This window comes from Arachis ipaensis, chromosome B6 (assembly GCF_059453495.1).
Source record: "Arachis ipaensis isolate K30076 ecotype BB chromosome B6, ASM5945349v1, whole genome shotgun sequence".
Classification (NCBI taxonomy): Eukaryota; Viridiplantae; Streptophyta; class Magnoliopsida; order Fabales; family Fabaceae; genus Arachis; species Arachis ipaensis.
Window position 1 is genome coordinate 30781446 of NC_142441.1, and position 9886 is coordinate 30791331.

Sequence of the window (9886 nt, forward strand, 5' to 3'; positions counted from 1 at the left end):
ATGTTGACTTGTAATCACCCAGTTCCTCCGAATCGGTACAACGATAGGGCGGAGGTCCTTTTACGACTTACAGGTTTTTATCATGCATCGCAGATTGGGGTAGTGCAGTGTCAGAAAGCATTGGTGAATGCTCTGATCGAACGTTGGCACCCGGAAACACATACGTTTCACCTTCTCATTGGTGAATGTGCCGTGACTCTTGAAGATGTGGCTCTAATTCTTGGTCTTCCCACTGATGGTCTTCCAGTCATAGGGATGACAATGAGTAGTTTTGAAGCGTTGGAGGTGGAGTGTTTGATTCAATTTGGAGTTGCACCGCGTAAGTCGGATTGTAGAGGTAGTTGCATAAAACATACCTGGCTGCGGGATCTAAAAGAAAATTTAGAGTTGACTGATGATATCAGTATACAGAGGTATGTGAGGTGCCATATTATGTTGCTGATCGGGACGATCTTGTTTGGGGATAAGTCTGGGGCAGGTGTGCACTGGAAATTTCTACCCTTGCTACGTGATTTTGTTAGTATTGGACAATATAGTTGGGGAGCGGCATGCCTAGCACACCTCTACAGGGCGTTATGCAGGGCATCTCGTTTTAACTGCAAGGAAATAGATGGTCCACTAACGCTTCTACTCGGTTGGGCTTGGATCAGGCTACCATATCTATCGCCGCTACCTAGGGAACCCCGAAGTTTTTCACTAGCAAACAGGTAATAATTTGTTACAATGTGCCCGTATCTTGATATTTAAGATTCAGTTAATGCTAGTTGAGCTAATTGAATATATCATATTAGGTGGCGGAACTGGGAGCGTGGTGATCAACGATATAGATATCTGAAGTTAGCTCACTTTAGGAAGGCATTCGATGAACTTCAGGAAGGGCAGGTGTGTTTTAATTAAAGAAGTATTAGTTTCCAGCTTAGGGTCTGAGACATAATTATAAAGCATTGTTATTGTTATTGGCATTGTGGATTGTCATCATGAGGTTCCTTTATTTTTTCCAGTTTGTTTGGGTTCCTTATGCTGTGGATCACGTGGATCCGAACATCATTCCTCCTGAAATTTACATGCAGTCGGTTGTCTGGAGCGCTACAGTTCCGTTGGTATCATTTGAATGTATCGAGTGGCATGCTACCGATAGGTTTAGGCGACAGTTTGGTTTTGTTCAAGGACTACCTAATCAGGAGCGGAATCTAGAAAAGGCGCATGGAGAAGTCCTGACTAGTCCCAAGAATCTTAACTGGGCCACGGCACCGAGTCATTCAATTTGGGTGATGCATTGGTCAAACAGGTATAACTACGTTCTATCTGAGCTTCCCATGCCTTCACAGCATCCATTAGATAGTTACATGCATTGGTACCGATCAAAATTTGGGGACCACTTGAACTTGTCAAATCTTGTGGGTCAAGAGAATGATGAAGGTGATCAGGATATGGATGAGGGTGATCAGGATATGGATGAGGATAATCAGGATACCGATGAGGGTAGTTAGGATATGGATGATGACAATGAAGGACAAGAGCCACATTCGCCGCATATATTACCTCCAAACCCGATTCCAGAAGAACAACCTCAGTCCTCAAGCCAGTATGTACCTCAGACACAGTTCCCCCCATCATTTCCAATAAGTCAACAATATTGGGGTACCTCACAGTTTGAAATAGGAGAATGAGGTTCTTTTAGCCAGTTTCTTGGGTTCATGTCTGCAGATGCTGGACTATCACAATATGGCCATCAGCCTGAGTTCATGGCAGGTAGGTATTCATTGGATGCAAGGTACCCGGGCCATACCTCATCGGTTGCTTCTGGGGGATTTGTATCGGTTGACTCTAGTAGGAGTGACGGTGGATGCAGAGCTTTTTTTAGTCAGAATCCTAACCGTGTTTCCATGGGACTCATTGAGGAAAATGCTAACACACTCGAGAAAGAGACCGATGCGTATCTAGTAGATGACCTGGATGACGAGGATGATCATGATGATGATGAAATAGAGGAGTTCGATGAGGATGAAGAATCTCGTAATGATGGTATTATGTTGTGTATTTTACTTTACATGTTCGATTAGTTATTTATTTTTTGTTCATAATTGGCATCTCTATTTGATTTTTCCTGAATGATACGTGGTATATGTGTTGCTTTGATTACCTGATGTACTACATTTAATTGTTATTTATAAATTGTATACAGGTCAGGCACGCACTCCGGATGACACCTCCAAAGGTTACAATCTGAGGATTGATCCACCACGTCGTAGCGCTAATCGCTACACTCCATCTGTCTTCAAAAAGGCGGCCAAGAAATGCAAGAACTTTGTGAAGGATGTAAACTGGGCCATCAGAAAGTAGTTGTGGTGTAAATTATTTATTTAAGTATTAATCACGTGGACTATGTTTATAGTACTTTGTATCTGTTGGACATTATGAATTACTGAGCTGGACTATGCTAAGATTTCTACTGTATGTTTAGAGTATTTATGCATTAATGACCCTATTCAGGTATTATTGATCTGGACTATGTATTAATGTTTCATAAAATCTGAGTATATTGCTACAGATATCATGTCAATATACCTCAGTTGGACAATTGAGATCATATTATAACAAGCTACAGGTATCCTATATGTAGTGTTGTAAAAACTGGACAGGACTGGTCGGTTCAATCAGTAAACCTGTGAACCGGACCGGCCGGTGCAATCACAAAACCTGTGAACCGGATCGGCCGGTTCAATCAGAAAACCTATGAATAGGACCGGCCGGTTCAATCAAAAAACCTGTGAACCGAACTGACCGATTCAATCAGAAAATATGTGATCCGGACCGGCCGGTTCAATCAGAAAACCTGTGAACTGGACCGGCCAGTTCAACAAGTATGCAAATTATAATATATTTATGTGATACCTATCAGTTTTACTTTTTAATAAATGCATGTAGTATATATTAAAATAATAGATATAAACTACTTAATAAATTATTAAAACTCAAAAATAAAAACTATTTTAACATAAAAACAAATTAAAAACGTTATACAATGTTACATAATAGTCCGATTTCGAGTGATTTTATACAATGTTACGTATATCAGGTCAAGTTACCTCAAATGGACAACCCATGCCATACTAGTGCCGTGCTACACCTACCATACTGTGAACCTATTGAGCATCTCCGTTGGCATTTGTACCAGCTGACTGACGGCATCTACTACGACTATGTCCCTCAGCTCCACATAGCCTACATCGCCTAGGACGACGTAACATTCGCGTGTCCATCTCATTCAAGAAGTGCGTCATCCTCGGGAGACCTTTCGAGACGCGTCTCAGGTACGGATTCGGTACGAAACGAGGACCATTGTACGTAGGCCATGTCGTAGAGTTACCTAGTGGCCTAAACCTTGCTCGGTACACCCGCCGAACTTGGTCCATCTTATACACATCATGCACATACAGTTTTCAATCCAGTCGCTGGTTGGCGCAACATGCGAACACATGTCTGCAGGGGATCCGGTCTACCTGGAACTCACCACAGTCAGATCGAAGACCACATAGATCGACTGCAAACTCCAGTCCGCTTGGCATCTCACGCACCTCGAAGACCTCATTCTGCCGGTCAAAACAACTGACCTGAATGTTTCCTGATGCAAGTTGGTTTGCATGCAACTTCGAGGTCACGACATCGGAGAACACATGGCCAGCATTAATCCGCGCTTCTGCCTCCGCTCTTTTTCTAGTGAACAGCTCGTTTAGCCTGTAGAATGTTGCCTTCACAAGAGCAGTAATGGGAAGATTGCGTGCACCCTTCAACACTGAATTGATGCATTCCACTAGATTCGTCGTCATGTGACCCCATCAGTATCCACCATCAAATGCCAATGCGTACTGTTCGCGAGGAATTCGGTTTAACCAGTTTGTATACGCTTCCCCCCGTTCCCGTAATCGCTGGTAACGCACTTCATACTCCCGTACCGTCCTCGAATATCCTAGAGGATTGCAACAAAAAAAAGAATAATTATAGATGTCAAAACAAATGTTGAAGGTTATTTCTGTTAATAAGTTACTTAAATTTAGTAAATGGTTACCAATGTTGATGACCAATTTTTAGAGGTACGGTGCCTTGAATTTTCGCAGAAAATTCGACTCTATATGCCTGATGCAGAACATATGAAAAGCTCTAGGAGGTGACCAAGCTCCGTTACTGCGTTCCACAGCTGCATTGATGGATTCGTGTCGGTCGGATATTAGGCCTACACCATCCCGAGTGACAACATGTTGACGAAGATTACTAAGGAAGAAGTGCCATGCATCAGAAGTCTCTCTCTCCACAATAGCAAACGCAATTGGGACGATATTGTTGTTGCCATCCTGTGAAACTGCCACTAGTAGACAACCCTTATACTTTCCGTACAAGTGAGTCCCATCCACCTGGACAATTGGCTTACAATGTCTGAATGCCCTAATACAGGGGTAATAACTCCAAAATACTCGATGCAGTACTCGAATATCACCCACCAAGTCATTGCCTTGATATGCAGGCATAGTCTCAAAATGGACAATAGCTGATGGCTCCTTATGACACATGGCCTCAAACTATATAGGCAACGCTTCAAACGATGCTTCCCAACCTCCAAATATTCTTTCTACTGCCCTTTGACATTTTATGCGAAGTGTACGCAGTATGGGTCTGGGTGTGATTGGCTTATCAGGGTTAGCATGATCAGCAGGAAGTACTATTGGGTTATAAGGAGGTATAATGGTAGTCACACATGTACCAGAGCCACCATTTCACAGGATCATTCGAAGCTGGATTCTATCACAATTGCAGAAGCGATAAAGCCTTTGGTTGAGGCTGACCCCTCCTTGAAGGTAAAGTCGGTTATAGCAGAAGTGCAATCGAAGTTCAACTACACCGTCAGTTATCGGAAAGCATGGTTGGCTAAGCAAAGGGTAGTAGAAAAAATATTTGGAGGTTGGGAAGCATCGTTTGAAGTGTTGCCTATATGGTTTGAGGCCATGTGTCATAAGGAGCCATCAGCTGTTGTCCATTTTGAGACTATGCCTGCATATCAAGGCGATGACTTGGTGGGTGATATTCGAGTACTGCATCGAGTATTTTGGAGTTATTACCCCTGTATTAGGGCATTCAGACATTGTAAGCCAATTGTCCAGGTGGATGGGACTCACTTGTACAGAAAGTATAAGGGTTGTCTACTAGTGGCAGTTTCACAGGATGGCAACAACAATATCGTCCAAATTGCGTTTGCTATTGTGGAGGGAGAGACTTCTGATGCATGACACTTCTTCCTTAGTAACCTTCGTCAACATGTTGTCACTCGGGATGGTGTGGGCCTAATATTCGACCGACACGAATCCATCAATGCAGCTGTGGAACGCAGTAACGGAGCTTGGTCACCTCCTAGAGCTTTTCATATGTTCTGCATCAGGCATATAGAGTCGAATTTTCTGCGAAAATTCAAGGCACCGTACCTCCAAAAATTGGTCGTCAACATTGGTAACCATTTACTAAATTTAAGTAACTTATTAACAGAAATAACCTTCAAGATCTGTTTTGACATCTATAATTATTCTTTTTTTTGTTGCTATCCTCTAGGATATTCGAGGACGGTGCGGGAGTACGAAGTGTGTTACCAGCGATTACGGGAACGGGGGGAAGCGTATACAAACTGGTTAAACTGAATTCCTCGCGAACAGTACGCATTGGGATTTGATGGTGGATAGCGATGGGGTCACATGACGACGAATCTAGTGGAATGCATTAATTCAGTGTTGAAGGGTGCACGCAATCTTCCCATTACTGCTTTTGTAAAGGCAACATTCTACAGGCTAAACGAGCTGTTCACCAGAAAAAGAGCGGAGGCAAAAGTGTGGATTAATGCTGGCCATGTGTTCTCCGATGTCGTGACCTCGAAGTTGCATGCAAACCAACTTGCATCAGGAAACATTCAGGTCAGTTGCTTTGACCGGCAGAATGAGGTCTTTGAGGTGCGTGAGATGCCAAGCGGACTGGAGTTTGCAGTCGATCTACGTGGCCTTCGATGTGACTGTGGTGAGTTCCAGGTAGACCGGATCCCCTGCAGACATATGTTCGCATGTTGCGCCAACCAGCGACTGGATTGGAAACTGTATGTGCATGATGTGTATAAGATGGACCAAGTTCGGCGGGTGTACCGAGCAAGGTTTAGGCCACTAGGTAACCCTACGACATGGCCTGCGTACAACGGTCCTCGTTTCGTACCGAATCCATACCTGAGACGCGTCTCGAAAGGTTGTCCCAGGATGACGTGCTTCTTGAATGAGATGGACACGCGAATGTTACGTCGTCCTAGGCGATGTAGGCTATGTGGAGCTGAGGGACATAGTTGTAGTAGATGCCGTCAGTCAGTTGGTACAAATGCCGACGGAGATGCTCAATAGGTTCACAGTATGGTAGGTGTAGCACGGCACTAGTATGGCATGGGTTGTCCATTTGAGGTAACTTGACCTAATATACGTAACATTGTATAAAATCACTCGAAATTGGACCATTATGTAACATTGTATAACGTTTTTAATTTGTTTTTATGTTAAAATAGTTTTTATTTTTGAGTTTTAATAATTTATTAGGTAGTTTATATCTATTATTTTAATATATACTACATGCATTTATTAAAAAGTAAAACTGATAGGTATCACATAAATATATTATAATTTGCATACTTCTTGAACCGGCCGGTCCGGTTCACAGGTTTTTTGATTGAACCGGTCGGTCCAGATCACATGTTTTCTGATTGAACCGGCCAGTCTGGTTCACAGGTTTTCTGATTGAACTGACCGGTCCTATTCACAGGTTTTTTGATTAAACCGGCCGGTCCGGTTCACAGGTTTTGTGATTGCACCGGCCGGTCCGGTTCACAAGTTTTTTGATTGAACCGGCCAGTTTTGTCCAGTTTTTACAACACTACATATAGGATACCTGTAGCTTGTTATAATATGTTCTCAATTGTCCAACTGAGGTATATTGACATGATATCTGTAGCAATATACTCAGATTTTATGAAACATTAATACATAGTCTAGATTAATAATACCTGAATAGGGTCATTAATGCATAAATACTCTAAACATACAATAGAAATCTTAGCATAGTCTAGCTTAGTAATTCATAATGTCCAACAGATACAAAGTACTATAAACATAGTCCACGTGATTAATACTTAAATAAATAATTTACACCATAACTACTTTCTGATGGCCCACTTTACATCCTTCACAAAGTTCTTGCATTTCTTGGCCGCCTTTTTGAAGACAGATGGAGTGTAGCGATTAGCACTACGACGTGGTGGATCAATCCTCAGATTGTAACCTTTGGAGGTGTCATCCGGAGTGCGTGCCTGACCTGTATACAATTTATAAATAACAATTAAATGTAGTACATCAGGTAATCAAAGCAACACATATACCATGTATCATTCAGGAAAAATCAAACAGAGATGCCAATTATGAACAAAAAATAAATAACTAATCGAACATGTAAAGTAAAATACACAACATAATACCATCATTACGAGATTCTTCATCCTTATCGAACTCCTCTATTTCATCATCCTCATGATCGTCCTCGTCATCCGGGTCATCTACTAGATACGCATCGGTCTCTTTCTCGAGTGTGTTAGCATTTTCCTCAATGAGTCCCATGGAAACACGGTTAGGATTCTGACTAAAAAAAGCTCCGCGTCCACCGTCACTCCTACTAGAGTCAACCGATATAAACCCCCCAGAAGCAACCGATGAGGTATGGCCCGGGTACCTCGCATCCAATGAATACCTACCTGCCATGAACTCAGGCTGATGGCCATATTGTGATAGTCCAGCATCTGCAGACATGAACCTAAGCAACTGGCTAAAGGAACCTCCTTCTCCTGTTTCAAACTGTGAGGTACCCCAATATTGTTGACTTATTAGAAATGATGGCGGGAACTGTGTCTGAGGTACATACTAGCTTGAGGACTGAGGTTGTTCTTTTGGAATCGGGTTTGGAGGTAATATATGCGGCGAATGTGGCTCTTGTCCTTCATTGTCATCATCCATATCCTGACTACCCTCATCGGTATCTTGATTATCCTCATCCATATCCTGATCACCCTCATCCATATCCTGACCCACAAGATTTGACAAGTTCAAGTGTTCCCCAAATTTTGATCGGTACCAATGCATGTAACTATCTAATGGATGCTGTGAAGGCATGGGAAGCTCAGATAGAATGTAGTTATACCTGTTTGACCAATGCATCACCCAAATTGAATGACTCGGTGCCGTGGCCCAGTTAAGATTCTTGGGACCAGTCAGGACTTCTCCATGCGCCTTGTTTAGATTCCGCTCTTGATTAGGTAGTCCTTGAACAAAACCAAACTGTCGCCTAAACCTATTGGTAGCATGCCACTCGATACATTCAAATGATACCAATAGAACTGTAGCGCTCCAGACAACCGACTGCATGTAAATTTCAGAAGGAATGATGTTCGGATCCACGCGATCCACAGCATAAGCAACCCAAACAAACTGGAAAAAATAAAGGAACCTCATGATGACAATCCACAATGCCAATAACAATAACAATGCTTTATAATTATGTCTCAGACCCTAAGCCGGAAACTAATACTTCTTTAAGTAAAACACACCTGCCCTTCCTAAAGTTCATCAAATGCCTTCCTAAAGTGAGCTAACTTCAGATATCTATATCGTCGGTCACCATACTCCCAGTTCTGCCACCTAATATGATATATTCAATTAGCTCAACTAGCATTAACTGAATCTTAAATATCAAGATACGGGCACATTGTAACAAATTATTACCTATTTGCTAGCGGAAAACTTCGGGGTTCCCTAGGTAGCGACGATAGATATGGCAGCCTGATCCAAGCCCAACCGAGTAGAAGCGTTAGTGGACCATCTATTTCCTTGCAGTTAAAACGAGATACCCTACATAACGCCCTGTAGAGGTGTGCTAGGCATGCCGCTCCCCAACTATATTGTCCAATACTAACAAAATCACGTAGCAAGGGTAGAAATTTTCAGTGCACACCTGCCCCAGACTTATCCTCAAACAAGATCGTCCCGATCAGCAACATAATATGGCACCTCACATACCTCTGTATATTGATATCATCAGTCAACTCTAAATTTTCTTTTAGATCCCGCAGCCAGGTAAGTTTTATGCAACTACCTCTACAATCCGACTTACACGGTGCAACTCCAAATTGAATCAAACACTCCACCTCCAACGCTTCAAAACTACTCATTGTCATCCCTGTGACTGGAAGACCATCAGTGGGAAGACCAAGAATTAGAGCCACATCTTCAAGATTCACGGCACATTCACCAATGGGAAGGTGAAACGTATGTGTTTCCGGGTGCCAACGTTCGATCAGAGCATTCACCAATGCTTTCTGACACTGCACTACCTCAATCTGCGATGCATGATAAAAACCTGTAAGTCGTAAAAGGTCCTCCGCCCTATCGTTGTACCGATCCGGAGGAACTGGGTGATTAAAAGTCAACATTCTTAATTTCTACAAAAAAGATAACAAATTCATAGTCAGCTCATTAACAATTACTATATGACTATCATGAATCATTTTACTAAATCCTTTTAATTCTAATTAGTCTTACTTCTAAAATTAATTATTAAGCCTTAATTTTATTCATAACTAACAACTAATGAAAATAATTATCAATGCAAAAATTCCTAATCAAAATTCTGAATTTACAACATCTACCATAATATCTGATAGTAATTACTGATTTACTATCATTTGAAACATTATTTCCTCAACTATAAAAAAATATTACTAACCGATATCCTTCATTTTCTAACAACAGTAAGAACAATTAACTTGCTA

At 41.9% G+C, this 9886-nt stretch overlaps 3 protein-coding genes across 3 annotated transcripts; 2 read left to right on the forward strand and 1 right to left on the reverse strand.

Moving 5' to 3' along the window:
• Window positions 1–1490, forward strand: LOC107646858 (serine/threonine-protein phosphatase 7 long form homolog). Its single transcript, XM_016351004.2, has 3 exons — window positions 1–707; window positions 792–882; window positions 1002–1490. Exons 1-3 carry the CDS (start codon window positions 1–3, stop codon window positions 1488–1490), a joined length of 1287 nt encoding a protein of 428 aa, XP_016206490.2.
• Window positions 1491–1745: 255 nt separating this feature from the next.
• On the forward strand, window positions 1746–2343 carry LOC148555034 (uncharacterized). The gene is made up of 2 exons (XM_088489969.1): window positions 1746–2025; window positions 2186–2343. The coding sequence occupies exons 1-2, from the start codon at window positions 1746–1748 to the stop codon at window positions 2341–2343; spliced, it is 438 nt and encodes a 145-aa protein (XP_088346095.1).
• Window positions 2344–7225: 4882 nt separating this feature from the next.
• Window positions 7226–7916, reverse strand: LOC148555035 (uncharacterized). Its single transcript, XM_088489623.1, has 2 exons — window positions 7544–7916; window positions 7226–7383 (listed from the first exon to the last, which is right to left on the reverse strand). The coding sequence occupies exons 1-2, from the start codon at window positions 7869–7871 to the stop codon at window positions 7226–7228; spliced, it is 486 nt and encodes a 161-aa protein (XP_088345749.1). The 5' UTR covers window positions 7872–7916.
• Between the last annotated feature and the right edge of the window lie 1970 nt (window positions 7917–9886).

Excerpts from the sequence above, each read along its gene's own strand:
- LOC107646858 (XM_016351004.2), top strand. The coding sequence starts at position 1 with ATGTTGACTTGTAATCACCCAGTTCCTCCGAATCGGTACAACGATAGG. Across the intron at positions 708-791 it reads AGTTTTTCACTAGCAAACAG|GTGGCGGAACTGGGAGCGTG; the intron begins GTAATAATTTGT and ends ATATCATATTAG. Across the intron at positions 883-1,001 it reads ATGAACTTCAGGAAGGGCAG|TTTGTTTGGGTTCCTTATGC; the intron begins GTGTGTTTTAAT and ends TATTTTTTCCAG.
- LOC148555034 (XM_088489969.1), top strand. The coding sequence starts at position 1,746 with ATGGCAGGTAGGTATTCATTGGATGCAAGGTACCCGGGCCATACCTCA. Across the intron at positions 2,026-2,185 it reads TGAAGAATCTCGTAATGATG|GTCAGGCACGCACTCCGGAT; the intron begins GTATTATGTTGT and ends AATTGTATACAG.
- LOC148555035 (XM_088489623.1), bottom strand. The coding sequence starts at position 7,871 with ATGTCTGCAGATGCTGGACTATCACAATATGGCCATCAGCCTGAGTTC. Across the intron at positions 7,384-7,543 it reads TGAAGAATCTCGTAATGATG|GTCAGGCACGCACTCCGGAT; the intron begins GTATTATGTTGT and ends AATTGTATACAG.